The sequence below is a fragment of the Tasmannia lanceolata genome, unplaced genomic scaffold, assembly GCF_043159265.1.
Source record: "Tasmannia lanceolata isolate RefF3 unplaced genomic scaffold, GAP_Taslan_0.1 ptg000029l, whole genome shotgun sequence".
Classification (NCBI taxonomy): domain Eukaryota; kingdom Viridiplantae; phylum Streptophyta; class Magnoliopsida; order Canellales; family Winteraceae; genus Tasmannia; species Tasmannia lanceolata.
In genome coordinates this window covers 7,635,115-7,650,048 of record NW_027518706.1, presented here as the reverse complement: position 1 = coordinate 7,650,048, position 14,934 = coordinate 7,635,115, and the positions used below count along the sequence as shown (strand labels likewise).

Below are 14,934 nucleotides of genomic sequence, written 5' to 3'. Positions count from 1 at the left end.
TTACTATTTAAAGAGTTGTTAAAAGCTATTACAGTTCCCAAAAAGCACTCACAGCCTAATTAAGAAAGAAAAGACAAGCTGAGTTTGTGCAGTTATTAAAACATGGGTGTGCTGATATCATTCCCTATGTTCAGTCATGTTGTTGATCACTGTATTAGATGAGATCTAGAATTAGATGAAAATTGGATCATTATAGTGGTAGATTAGTAACTTATTTTAGTTGTGTATTTTGAATTTTAAATCATGTTTCTTATGTTTTTCTTGTAAACCTGTTGTAAAAGTCTTCATAAATATATACAAAGGGCACCCAAGATTGCATTGTGTTTCCTCCCTATTTTCTCCATATTTTCAATCTAATTATGATATCAGACCCTTCGTCTTAGCCAGGCGACAAGACATTGGATTTCGTTTTGTCAGTGAACAGCCGATCTAGCCATCCGCCCAGCCCAAAATTTATACATCTTCTTCCTCTCCTGAAACCCACCATCCCTGCCCCATTCCTCGCTACCTATCTCGTCGAACCCAACACATCACGGCGGTGTCAAAGAGACGTTCACTTGGTCCCTGAGAATCTGTCTTGCATCAAATACACATCTTCCTCTCCTTTCCTCAAAGGGAAATATTATCAGCACTACTGTTTTTTGATGAGGGCACTCCTCACTTTATTAAAAGTAGGGTATGGCCCACACCATAGGATGCTCCAAACCGTCCATTAGATGAGCCACAGCCTAAATAGGTTGTGCCCCAAAAACTATTTCCATAGGAGGGTTAGGATCAACCCTCTAACATTCAGATCGGAGGGTTAGGATCAACCTATGGAAATGATTTTTGGGGCACAACCTATTTTGGCTGTGGCCATGGACGGTTTGGATCATCCTATGGTGCGGGCCATACCGTACTTTTAATAAAGTGAGGAGTGCCCTCATCAAAATACAGTACTGCTGATAACATTTCCCTCCCTCAAACAATATTTCTTTTTCGTTAGGAAGCACGAATACGGCTACTTCGTGTTTTGCTTAGAACTCTACGACACCGAGATCATTGTTCTATTTCTGCTTACAGATCGTAATCACAACTTCTTTGGCAAGGCTTCAGAAAACTAGTCCATCCCCATCTACCTCTCTAATGTCTACCGTCTTCCGAACCACTGGCATTATCTCTACTCTCTTCGGAACCAGCACCGTCACACACCATATTTCGTTCATCTTGGCTGAAAATGCAAGCTTCTGCCCACAATTAGCAGGTAGAGGCATTCTATCCCACTCCTAGCATGTATCCATTGCATCCGAATCTTAGGCTCTGTTCACTTGCGTTCCCTGGAAAGCAAATCTGGAAAACAGCCTTTTTTTTCCTTGACAAGACAGAATTCTGGTGTTCACTTGCTTTCCAGTGAAAATAGAATTACACATGTGGAATTTTTGCAATAAGTCAAAAAATGACATGGAAAAGCCGATTTCCCCCCCTTTTAGGGATTTCATTTCCGTCCAAAAACACACGGATTTCGTTTCCCTGGTAAACTAGTGCAAAAAGAAGGGCAAGCAGTTTCCTTGGAAACCTTTTCCTGCGCAAGTGAACAGTCCAGAAACAGTCCAGGAAAACCTTTTCCTGAACAGATTCCTAGGAAACATTTTCTTTTCCTTTCCCAGGAAAACATGTGAACAGAGCCTTAGAGAAGATAGAGAATGAAAATGGGTAGACAGAGGAATCCTGTCATGTTTTTAGCACTCCACTCTTTTGATATGTGGAGAAAGCTTCTTGTCTTTTGAGGGACCATACGATAAGATGGAAACTCTCTTAAAAGAGAACATACACCCAGTAGATATCTTGTTCATGATGGCTGCCTCAGAGGATGACAAACCAAAAAATGAGGAGTTGAGATCTAGAGAAAATTACAGTGTCAAAGATGAATATGGAAGGACTGCAATTCATAGCCAAGAAAGTGATGATATAAAAGAATTCATCCTTGGGTTTCTGTTCAGAGTGCATGACTTTCAGCTTCTTTAGTTTAGAGTTTCCTTCTTATTTCTTCTCTTGAGATTACTCTTGTACGATGTAGTTATTGCTGGGTAAAATGTAGCTGAGATTTTCTCGTACATTCCCACTCTAAATACTAATGTTTCCATTTGTTTTCGAAGGGTAAGAATCTTGAAGAAGTTGTTTCTTCAGGAATGAAATGCATTGAGAAAAGGTTTGTGTTTAGTTTCTGTTGGCTAAGATGTAGGGAATCCCTTTTACTTGCTAAGGTGGGATGGGGTGACAAGCACATTGTGACCCTAAAGTCTTACTTGGACAACTCTGATGCCTAAGTGGAACCTGTTTTTACAGTCAAATCGAAGTATATGAACGGGTTGTTCTCATAAAACAACACCACGGACTGTTTGGCCTCTATAGCCTTTCACAATGTATCTTCATTTACAACAGTAGAAAATCGTTTTACAGCTATAGTTAGAGCCTCTTTCATTCCAGACATAGACATCATCAAATCTAGGTTGTTAGATGCCATCAGTCTTGTGGAGTGTCTTTGGTCTTACTATTTTGCACTCAAATTTGTCAATTAGGGTTTGTATTTCTCCATGAAGCCACATCCAGGAAAAGCGAAAAGGGATCTGTGACTAATTCTGGAAGATCAATGCCATTGGTTATTCAACAAAGTTAACATAACATGGTGCTCAATAAATCATTTTGCTACAAAATGCTAAGATCGTGAAAAATGCTAAAAGAGAGAACGTTTTAGATTGATTTCAGGAGCAGAATAATAAGAAATTGAAGAGAGAGATCATTTTCTCTACTCAAGCTAAGTGCTCTGAAAGCACAGATACATCTAGTCAAGTTGATTCAAACTCAGGATATTGTTGCATCCCAACCGTGCCATAGTTAAATCTCAGAAAGAAAATGAGTTCGGTTGATCATTTTCTTCTAGTGTACAGCATAGATTGTTTTGACTCAGATTCAGAACCACATGAGTCCAGTTCTGCGGCGATTAAATGAACAAAAAGGGACTCTATATATAATAACAACTCATCATCCCAGATTATTTTCTCCATTTTTGAGCATCCACCAATAGCAAGTTCCTCCAATTGTTGAAGGTTTTGTGCAAGAACGGGGGAGAAGAGACATGTCAAGTTGTCGCACATGGAGACAATGAGCTTCTTTAGGTTATGGAGGGTTCCAGTTGGTGGCATGACCCCCTTCCATAAACTCCTCAGTTTGGGCAGATTTTTTAAATGAATTTCTTCCAAAGTAGAGAGGGGTGGTGTAGGAATAATAGCATGGCTCTTTTCTATAATCCCCTCCTCATAGTCAAATACCTCCTCCAACTTATACATATCCCAGATTCTCAATCGTTGCAATCTCCCGAAAGCAATTGGTGGAAAGGCGATATGTTCCATTTCATGGCAATATTCGAGTGTGAGGCTCTTCAAGTTGTTGAAACCACGACCTTCATCATCAAGGACAAGGAGGTGTGTAATATTGGTGCAAACCCCCTTCAAGACAATATCTTCGCTTCTTCCCACTAAAACCTTTACCCACTTACAAATAGGGTAAGCCATTATCTTAATATCCATATAATTCCCGAAATCATCAGCTCTTGCTTTATAGTAATCCAACACCATACCAAATTTCTTTAGATTCTCCCAAGGGCCAGACAAGTCTAGAGAAATACAGTTTAAGTCCACAACATTAATGTATAGAACGGTCAGCAGAGCCAAAGATGCCACCTCATCAAAGCTGGCATTACTTCCATCACCACTGATACCCCTCACCTCCCACTCATTAAAGCTATTTCTCATATATAATTCTTCTAATTTACACAGCTTTGATATCACATTGGGCGGCACCCTTTTCAGTCTTCTCGTGCCTGTGAGATCCAAAAGCTTCAGATTTGCCAAATCCCCTATTTCTATTGGTAGTTCTTCGATCCCATTTTCTTTTAGGCTAAGGATTTCGAGATTCACCAATTCCTTCAGTAGGGATATGTTATTTAAATGCCGGCATCCATCTAAACACAAAGTCCTGAGGTTTGATGAGCGTGGTAGTGACGGTGGCAGTGATGAAATAGCAGTCCCACTTAGATCCAAAACTAAAAGTTCTGTCATTTGTTGGAAGAAATTGTTTTGGACTTCTCTCAAAGAGTCATTTTGTTGTAGTAATAAGGTTCGGAGATGTGGGCATATTGGCTGTTCAGGGAGCACACGAATTGTGCTTCTCATTAGTGAAAGCCTCTTGCATTGTTCTAAATTTTCTGGCCATTCCTTCGATTCCACTCCAGCTTTAACTAGAAATCCATGCTCTCTTCTTGATGCGATCGATATGGCCACATCTCTAACAATATCATGCATTTTTACATGACCCTCTTTGTCACTGTTTAACAGCAAGCACGAATCCTTAAGTTTGTCAACCAAAGTTTGTGTTAGATCCCATGCATCTTTCAAGCTGCTTACATTTTTGAAAACCCTCTCTCCCACCAAGTATCTCATCAAATGACGTACTTTGATGTTATAATCTTCAGGAAAGAGACAACAAAACAAGAAACAGGATTTGGCTTCCTCACTTTCCAAGTATTTGTAGCTCAGCTCCAGATGAGAGTATAGCTCTTTATCCACATGATCTATGTTATGAGAACGAGCCATTTCTAATTCTGTCCGTGCATTTTCCCACACATGTGAGGCCTTGCATTTTAGTGCCCTTGCAACCGTGACAATTGCCAGGGGCAAACCCCTGCATTCTTTAGCAACTTCCCATGCCAAACTCTGCACTTCATCAGCTTCAGCAACGCCGGCTTTCTCTTTGAACAGATTCAATGAATCCTCTTCAGATAAGACTTTGACTTCGATAGTTTTCTGGCAGTTCATCTTGGAACATACATCTTTGTTTCGTGTTGTCATTATAATTTGGCAACCCTTTTGGCTACCTCCGCAGGGGATTCCCACCAGAGCTAAGTCCAATCTATCCCATAGATCATCCAAGATTAAAAGTATCTTCTTCTCTTCCTTTAATCTATGCAACAACCGGCCCGCTCTTACGTCTATGTTCTCTTCTGAAAGTCGCATGCCTAATTTCTCAGCAAGTTCACCTTGGATCTTTTTCAAGTCTTGGTTCTGGGAAACAATCACCTTTACGACCTCATCGCACCACTTTTCACACTTAGCTTTTTTCCCCACTTGTTCCAGTAGGGTCGTCTTGCCAACGCCTCCCATCCCGTATTCTCCGATGGTGTTGATTCTCTCGTCTTTTAATGCCTCGATGACCTGCTCCATAGCCGATCCTGTGGATTCAAAAGTCTCAAATTCTCCCGCCGGCAAGTCTTCTATGCTTGGAGGTGGACGAGGATTTGATACATGAGTGGAATTCCCTCTTGTTAGTAGGCCATCACCATCAACCATCTTCTTCTTTGCTTCTTTACCTAGAGAATAGCGCGACCACAAATCGGGACAACACTCCTTGAAACATCTCTCGTTCTCCGTCACTTCATGATCCAATCTCTTCGCGACTGCTTCAATTTCATCTACTTGTTTTAGCCACCCTTGAACTTCACCAGTGATTTCTTCTCCTCTCCTACGCGCAGCATCGACTAATTGTTGCACAGCATCTCTCCTCAACCCCAAAATTTCAACTTTTTCTTTAAGTTTTTCAACATTCTTTTCATGATGAACAAGATAATCATAGTGGAGCTTAATAGGAGCGTATGAAACCGTCACAATTTGACCAATAAGACTAGGCAAAGCATTCATGACGAGGAGTGCAGAGAGGAACCTAATGGTGGAAGGAATAGCAAGTAGAAATGTGTGTGCACCTGCTTTGTCTTCTTCTTCTTACAAGAGATGGCCTTTCTGAATGCAGTAATGCAATAGGATAGCAGGTGCAGAACCAATTCAAAGCAATCAAACAAGGAGACACACAAATAATGGAACCAAACTTCGCTCAGACCCTATCTACGTGGCCCAATAAAAGCATGACCATCAAACGGTTTAGAAATAATTTGGAAACCTCTATAAATCAATGTCGAGATTATCCTATGGAAATATTTTTGGGCACAATCTATTTACGTAGTTGTCCATCAAATGGATGGTTTAGATCATCCTATGGGGCACAATCTACTTTCGTTGCTGCCCAACAAACGGACGGTTTGGACATCTCATAGTGTAAGCTATACAGTACTTTTGAAAAATACTGGACTATACGGCTCTCACTAACACGTAATTGAAAAAGAGGGACAAAGATATCATTTTGTCCATAAAAAATACAGCTGGGTTTCAAGTAGGGGTGCAAGTTTGGCCCTGTCAGCCCTGACCCGCCATGACCCGCCATGACCCAGAACAGGGTCAGGGCTGGATTTTCCAATCCTGAGGGCGGGTCAGGGTTCAATTTTTTAGACCCTGACTCAGGTCGGGTTGGGTTCTGGGTTAATGCCTCGGGTACCCTGACCCGGCCCGACCCGACTCTGAGTTTTCTATTATAGAATTGAACCATCTGTGCATGTCTCTTTTGCTAATGTTTTCTATTATCTTGGATTGATGTTTCTTTAGATTATTATTATTAATTGTCTCGGTTGCCCGACATGTTGTTGAATTCATATTGTCTTATTTTGTTCCCTTTCTCTGTTTATTGATCATTTTGTTATATATGATAAGTGGTTGCTTTATTTTTGGCACTCTTAACAGGTATTTGCACTAGGGTTAATTAGGGCCGGCCTGCCCAATCAGGGCCAATCATGTTGGGCCAGGGCCAGCACTAGGCCCTGTAGGGCGGGCAATGGGTTGAGGTTTTTAGGCCCTGACTCAGGTCAGAGCGAGTTAGGGCCGAGATAATGGGATCCAGGGTTGGGCTAGGGTTTTGAAAAACCCGACCCGACCCGACCCTGTTGCAGCCCTAATTTCAAGGGTCTTAAAGCAACTTTCCAAAAGGCAAGGTGGCATGCTTTTATTGGGCCACGTTGATGGGGTGAATGATCTTCCTTAGACCCCGACCTGAGCGAAGTTTCGTTCCATAATGTCAAGGAGGAAACCACCTAAGAGAATTTTAAAAGGTTTAATTGACATTTTTGAAAGGCAATACACCGGAAAGAATAAAAAAAGAAAGGAGAGAAAAAGTCTCATAAGGTGTGCTAGGCAATTACTATGTCTACCTTAGGCTGTGGCCCATCTAATGGACGGTTTGGATCATCCTATGGTGCATGCCATACCGTACTCTTAATAAAGTTAGGAGTGCCCTCATCAAAATAGAGTAGTGCTGATAACATTTTCCTTCGTTTATCTTTTGCATATCGTTATTCTGCTGCGTTGTTAATTCCTAACAAGTCTGATTGTTGTTGGATCAAATACTGAGGCATGTTTGAATTGTCGGAATCAGGTACTGAAATCAGGATCAATTTCCAATATGTTAGGTACGTAGCAAATACTCCACAAGCTCGCTGATGAAACAATGTTAGACTATATGCCCTTTAAACATGTGCCATACAAGGTTAGGTCCCACCCAGTCCCATACTGATGCAGGTGCATCTCGCCCGATGACAAAGATCAACGGTCAAGATAGTCAGAAACTTGATCAACGGTCAGATCAGAAGATATAAGACGGCATTTAGATCAACGGTTCACCTTGATTACTACTCTTCAAAGAGTCCTTTTTTTAGTTTGCTTTTAATTAGGATTTGATTTATTTATTTTTAGTATTTTTCTCGTCATGGACGTTTAGAGTTTTATTTTTACATAGATTAGGTTAGAGGATTTTTAGGAATTTGATTGAGTTTGAGTTTTATTGTTTTAGGAAGTTTATTTAGGAAATCAACTCACGTTTGAAAAAAAAAGCCTATAAATTGGCAATCATGTAATCGCTTATCATTACCTTTTCTTGGAATAAAAATTGAGTTGCCGATTGTACAAGTCATCTGTTACTTGCCGAGTCCCGCCCATATATAGCGAGCCACCTGCTGCTTGTATTGTTGCCTTTCCACAAGCCACATCCTGCTTGTGCATCTAATTCAACCATCTGTTGTTGAATGTTTTCAATAATACAAGGTAAGTCCATCACAATCCTTGTATTCCTCTTATATCCATCCCATTACACCATATTCAATCACCCTTGTAGATATCCCATTACCCTTCTCATATCCATCACCGACCCAAGTCCCACTACTTAGCCTACTCCTCTATACGCTCCTGCATTATTTGGTATCAAAGCATCAATCCGCCACCACTACAAGAAAAAGGGCATTCACCGACGTTCGTCATGTTGAACGTCCCTAATAATAGTGCATACCGACGTTCACTAAGCACTCGCGCCCAAAGATAAGGAAACCCTCGCGCGCGGGAAAACCTTATTTCGCTCTCTCCTCTCTCGCGCGAACAAAAGCTAGGGTTTCCTTCCTCTCTCGCGCGGACAAAAGCTAGGTTTCCTTCTTCCTTTCTCTTGCCTTCGCCGCCGAGAAACTCAGCCGCCGTCGCCACTGGTTTCAAGGTAGGTTTTCTTTTCTGAAGAGGAAGAAGAAGAATGGGTTTGGGTTTCGATTAATGGTCGTTTTGAAGAACAAAAACAGAGAGGATTCGTCAAGGAGGAGCTCCATTGTGTCAGCCTCCATCATCTCTTAGATCTCGTTTTTTGGGAGGGTTTTGGAGGTCTCTACGTAAAAACGGTACCTTCTCTCTCTCTCTCTCTCTCACACACACACACGCTTCTTTATAAATAGATTAATTTCATGGAGGATTCAGTTTGATATTTGGGGCTTTTTTCATGGATTTTTGGGGGTTTTTTCATGGTAATATGATTATGTATTTTTGGGTTTTCATGAGATTTTATTTTGGGGTTTTCGTGGACTATGTATGTATCGGACCTAGGGTTTTCGTGGGTAGCGAATCCAAGCCTTTACCTTAATTTTTTTTTCCTGTGAGTGGACTTATTTTAATGGAATGTGGAAGTATATGTTGAATGTCTTCTGTAAAAGTTGTTCTGCTATTACTTGTTTGATTATTTAATTTGGGTTCTTGGTTATTGGTTATGTGTTTTGAATTTTGGATTTGTAGGTGTTTAGGTTATTGAATTCAGGCTCTGTATTTCTTGGATGCTTGAATTTGCATTATTTAGTTTCAGTAATTTGCTTTTAATTTTGGGGTTTCCACTTTTAAGGATTTTTGTAAACTTGGCTGATGGGTTTTTAATCTGCAACGGTCTCCAAGCTTGTTTTGATTGTTTTTTTTAGGTTTCTGGTTTGTTGAATATGAGTTGTTTGTTTTTTTTACCATTATTTGCAGTGTCTATTTCATTTTTTTTCCATTTCCCATTTATAATTGGAAGGTGGCAACTGTCTGGTATGACGCGTTGAAAGTTTCATCTGTATTTGCCCTTGGTTGCTTCTAGGATGGAATTTACATCAACTAGTTGCAGGTCAAAGACAAGTATTTGATTGTTTACTTGTTACATCAGCGTGGCAAGGTTCTGTGCTGGCAAGGTTTTATTAAACACTGATGTAGATCTCCCTTTTTTATATTACAGGTCATATCTTTATCATTCAGTCATGGCAAAGAGGAAGAATATCCCCACCTCCCATGACTCACAGCCACCCTCTATGAGGAGACATATACACCCCCCCGCCCAGAGGATAGAGCCTCACGCACCTTGCATGGCAGTTGAGACGCTCCCATCTTACATGGAAGATGAGACACTCCCACCTTCAGAGTGGCAAGAGCCGATCACACATTCAGAGATACAGGAGACGAGCCCACATTTAGATGCATACGAGCTTATCCCACCTTCACAGGATCTTCATATGTCTTCCCATTTCATCCCCTCCTCATTGAAGAGGACTCGAGGGGCCACACATTGCAAAGATACATGGGGTTCTAAAGAGAAAAAAATTGTGAAATTTAATGAGCTTGGGCAGCTCGAGTGTCCAAAAGCTTGCAAATTGGCGAATTTCCTCGGGTCTGTAGCGAGAATGGATGATAAATTGCCGCTTACTTATCTTGACTGGAGGAAGATGCCGAAGCAAAATAAAGATGACGCATGGGATATTGTTATGGTATATTGAAATGACAGACATTTGTCTTTGTTTCTTCATCATCAAATTGCCAATTATATTATATTCCGGTCTTTTTTTTACATGTAATGTAGGAAAAATGGGCTTTTGGTGATAGCCATAAGGGTTGGGTTATTGCAAACATTGGAAGGAAGTGGCGGGAATGGAGGTGTACCCTGAAGACAAACTATTTTGACGAGGATCTTCCGCCGCCACTAGATAGAATTACTGAGTCGCACTACCGATTTCTGTGTGACCACTGGAGTACACGAGCATCGAAGGTAAGATTGAATGTTAAATAAATTTTGGGTTCTTCTACGTACAAAAGAATGAAATTGAATATTTTTTGGATGTCATGATTTAGGACCTTTGCATTCAAAACAAAGCGAACCGCGCCTTACAAATGATAAAACACACCGGTGGGACAAAAAGCAACGCAGTGTATTGGAAAGAGGAGGTAATTTCAATAATGACTTTAATTGATTTACTTGTCAGCTCTTCGATACTTACAAACAATGATATTTTTCTATGAGGACAGACCGTCAAGAATGGTAGGTCTCAAAGCCGTGGAGATATCTTCATACGTACCCACCAAAAGAAAGACAAAACGCCTTATGATGATACCTGCGAAGCTATTATAGTAAGTTTTGTAACATTCGTAGTTAATCTACTATATTACTCTTGATATTGCAATTTATATAAAACTTGATTATTTCACCTTCTCTTTATTGCAGGCACAAATAAAGGACATCCAGACTCAGCATCCCGAGTCTAGGTCCTCAATTGCCTCAGATGATGACTTAGGGCGGGTCTTTGGCGCAGAGAAACGAGGCAGGGTGCACATGGTTTGGATAAAGAGAAAAATGATCCTTTAGATCCCTTTACGTTTTGTACAGGATACTACAAGTCCTGGGAGGGCATTGGATCAAGAGAAAAATGATCCTTTAGATCCACATAATGGAAATCGTGAGTTTTTTTTTTTTTTTTGTTGCCTCTTTCCTTCTATGCCTCTATGGTTTATTTGATTTGGGTTTTGCTTTGCACAGGGTACTAGAGGTCATGGGAGAGCTTTGGATCAAGAGAAAAGTGATCCTTTGGATCTACATAATGGAAATCGTGAGTTCTTTTTGTTATTTGTTGCCTCACTACCTTAGAACAATCAATAAAGACTTCGATCAGGTGAGGAGGCTTTTTTCTTTCACATATTTATGTTTTAGGATTGAGTTTTTATATGATGAAGAGCTGTATAAAGCAGTATTGGAGTACGTTGGAGATCCCATCCTTGATATTTTGATCCAACAGCAGCTCACTTTTTGAGGCAAAAAGTGAGCTGCTGTTGGATCAAATATGAAGGATTAGATCTCCAATACTGCTTTATACGGCTCTTCATCATATAAAAACTCATGTTTTAGTAGCTATTATCATCTCTTAAAGAAATCCTATTCAAATCCTCATATGTCATACAAACTTTGTTCAAGCTGATTGATTTTGTCTCACACCATTTTTCTCCCTATAGGTTGATCTTCTTCCTCCCTATTTTATTTTAGTTTCTTTTTTTGCCCCTTGCAGATTGTTCAGAAGAGAGAGGGCTTACAAGGGTGATTGATTTTGTCTCCTCTCTTAACGGCATCAGCGGTATGCCTCAAACCTGTAGTCTCTCATCTCATATCTCTCATTTCACATATCAAATCTCTCATCTATCTATTATTTTGTCTCCTCTCTTACTAGCTGCTGATGCTTTATTGGATTTAAGTTTGTTTCTTGTAAGCCCCTGTTGCTTTGGATTTTGAGAATTGATTATTAAGTCCAAAACTGATTATTGGTCTCAAAATTAGTCCAATAATCAGTTTTGGACTCACAATCTGTTCTCAAAATCCAAAACAAACAGGGCTTAAAATTCTCTACTAAATTCTCTACTAAAAGAACACAACCTTAGTTAATAACTGGTAAGAAGACTATAACACCCTTGCCTTGCCTTATGCACTAGATATTACTATCGCAAATTAGCCATTTTGATGGATAAGAACATAAGGGACATGCATTTTTTGTTTCTGATTCTCTGATTCAACTGTCGTCCATTTCCTTGCTTTTCTATTCGATACTTAATGCTCAATGTACCGACAGTAGTAATTTTCTAATTCAACTGTCGTCCATTTCCTACAGTAGTAATCCATTTCCTTGCTTTTCTATTAGATACTTAATGCTCTTGTAGCTGATTTTATTGAATCATTTTAATGAAAATCAGAGCCCCATACGAAGAGTGGCACCCGAGGAGAAATCAGAGCCAACAGGTTCCTGTATAGTCCTACACAAGGACTTCTTTATTGACTTTGAAACAGAGATGGATCTCATTTCTTGAAGACACTTGGGATCTACCTCAGTGCCTACACCATCAACCCTTAACTTCTCAAATTTCTTTTTTGCCAGATTTTTGAAGCTTACCTGTTTAAAGTATATGGTTTCTGGTGCATTGTACCTCCTTTGAGTTTACACCAAGACTGCCTACTCGAGTTACTTCAAGTTTGCTTCATTCAATGTCTCTCCAACTGACCCAATGGCATCCAGTCCATGGAACATTACTCATGGCCAGTTCTTTCATGAGTCTCTTGATCAGATTGAATACCATTTCACTATATGAAGTGCCACTCGATGATTTGATTCTAGTGAGTAACATAAAGTAACAGGTGACCCCTATGTTTCTTCTCTTTCTCCACTTTCTTCTCCTACGTATGTACTTACTGCTGACAATGTATCTCATTGTAGACACCCGGATCTGGGATCCACACTCATATCTTGAAATTACCTTCTTCCACATTTCCTTTACATTTTCCTGAAATTTGGTATGTTCCCAAGTGAACACGACCTTATTATTTCAGGTTAACTTGTTGAGCATAACTGTCATGTCCCATTTCTTCATTTGGAGACATGCAAGACTATTTGTCAATTGTCAGGCAGACAGACGGTGGAGGGGTATAAAGTTGGAAGATTTTTCCATCTGAATTTTGTTCAATTTATATTATAACTGCTCAAACATTGTTTGCATCTAGCTTTTTGCTTCATTGGCATGTCAATATTGGACACGACAACACAATCACCCTAATCGTAAATCTCTGGACCTTCTAGTTCAGCCTGCTGTTATCCTTAGATTGCAAAATTCAAATGTCACAACTCACAACTCTATTCGTAAGATATATCAGATAGGAAAACATTGCATTCTTCCTTCCACAGTTAGATAGTAGACAACTACTAATTTTGAATTTTTGCATTTTGATGCTTGGGGCACTGCCATCAACCAAGTAGCATCCATTATTATGCTTTGCTTATTGACTATTTTACGAAATACAACTGGAATGATAAATCTCGATATGACCAAGAAATACATACATACCTCAATGAAGAAGATCAATGGTATACTTTCACTAAGAAATGAAGATACATTTGTATAGGATCAACCTCAATTCCAAGAAAATATCTCAGTGGATTAAGATCATCAATATTGAAGGCCCTTCTCAAATGGCCTTTCAAGTATTATAACATATAACAGCAGAATTATCCCTTATGATAATGATATCGTCAACACACAATCATGATAGTAATCCCTTCTTCCTAGTTAAAAACTAAGCTCTAATAGAACTTCGATGAACTAGAAACTTAGACACGAAACAAAACGAACTAAATAGACTGGACTAGTTGGCTTGATCAAGTCAATTTTGATCAGATTTTACAAAACAAGTAACCAGTATTAAGGCTTCTTTACTGTCTTAAGAGTGGGAAAGTGTTAAATATAACCCATTGATTAATGTTCTTGTTGCAGACAGCCAGTGTTCAATGTTCTTGAAAATTGATCTTTGTGAGGAAGATAAGAAATCACAGGTAGATTGAAGAGTGGGGCCATCTAACGCCATTTAAGTGAGTATCAATAATGTTATAAATTGTGTACAAGCTGACAGATGTCCCAAATGGACAACTCCATATTTTTTTGGTCTACATTCATAGCCCATATTCTGCATTGAAGTTTCAACGATCTATTAAAAGAATGGTCTTGGTAAATGGAGATCTATAATAAATGCAAGGATAATGTGAAATTTATACAAATCTTATGCATGCCTCAACAGCTTTTAGAACCAGGTGTTATGGATTTGTGAGAAAGCCTATTAACTATGATAGGGTTCGATTCTTGGGTAGTGTGGGTAACATAGGGGGTCAAAGAAAGAAGGTTGGGAATTAAATCACAGAATTATGGATCTCAGGAAGCAAGCGAACTTCATCCTACTCATGCTATTGACTTGATTCTCCATTTACCTTGGTTTTGGTTTGAGCTCATGGTCAGCAGTTTAAAACTTTCAGATGAACCTGACTTATTTGTTGTAAGGGTCTGTAATTTCTTTCTTTAGTTTGCTCTCTCAACAGTCTAGTTTGCTCAAGTTCACTCCACTTTGGTTGAAATGTTTTTTGTAATGTCCTTGTAGTGTGAGGTTGTTTGAATGCCATATTGCAGGCTGTATCCCAATATTCTGATAAAGGGAATTAAAAAAAAAAAATGTCTATATTTACCGACGGTCAGGACCGTCGGTGATTCTCACAATTAAACTACGGCCATACATTTTCACCGATGGTCCTTAACCGTCGGTGTATTTACCAACGCTCCAAAAACGACGGTAAATATACGTGTCCAAAGACCACTTGGGAATTAGCGACGGTCACAACCGTCGGTGTAATTTATATACACCGACGGTTTCTTAAACCGTCGGCGATTACCTTAACAGCAACGTTTGGTTTTGATTTATAACGACGTTCATAAACGCCGGTATAAATAGTATCAAAACGTCGGTATATACATTTAGCCACGGTAGCATCAGTGACGTTCACTACAAGTGTCGGTGTAAGTTACACCGACATTCATCGGTATATACACCGACGGTCAT

The 14,934-nt window shown here is 39.6% G+C and overlaps 2 protein-coding genes across 7 annotated transcripts; one reads left to right on the top strand and one right to left on the bottom strand.

The window, feature by feature from the left end:
* Nucleotides 1-2,906: 2,906 nt before the first annotated feature.
* LOC143858996 (putative disease resistance protein At4g27220) lies at nucleotides 2,907-5,799 on the bottom strand. Its single transcript, XM_077369677.1, has one exon. The coding sequence runs from the start codon at nucleotides 5,730-5,732 to the stop codon at nucleotides 2,907-2,909; it is 2,826 nt and encodes a 941-aa protein (XP_077225792.1). The 5' UTR covers nucleotides 5,733-5,799.
* A 2,137-nt stretch (nucleotides 5,800-7,936) lies between these two features.
* LOC143859292 (uncharacterized) lies at nucleotides 7,937-14,059 on the top strand. 6 transcript variants are annotated; one of them, XM_077370010.1, is made up of 10 exons: nucleotides 7,937-8,629; nucleotides 9,487-10,012; nucleotides 10,105-10,290; nucleotides 10,374-10,466; nucleotides 10,548-10,649; nucleotides 10,744-10,975; nucleotides 11,056-11,125; nucleotides 11,579-11,644; nucleotides 12,255-12,300; nucleotides 12,437-13,816. In XM_077370010.1, exons 2-6 carry the CDS (start codon nucleotides 9,509-9,511, stop codon nucleotides 10,882-10,884), a joined length of 1,026 nt encoding a protein of 341 aa, XP_077226125.1. In that variant the 5' UTR covers nucleotides 7,937-8,629; nucleotides 9,487-9,508; the 3' UTR covers nucleotides 10,885-10,975; nucleotides 11,056-11,125; nucleotides 11,579-11,644; nucleotides 12,255-12,300; nucleotides 12,437-13,816. The 6 variants fall into 6 exon arrangements, with proteins under 6 accessions (XP_077226125.1, XP_077226122.1, XP_077226123.1 ...); XM_077370007.1 differs by having other exon boundaries at nucleotides 11,056-11,188; XM_077370008.1 differs by lacking the exons at nucleotides 12,255-12,300; nucleotides 12,437-13,816 and adding an exon at nucleotides 13,824-14,059.
* The last annotated feature ends 875 nt before the right edge of the window (nucleotides 14,060-14,934 follow it).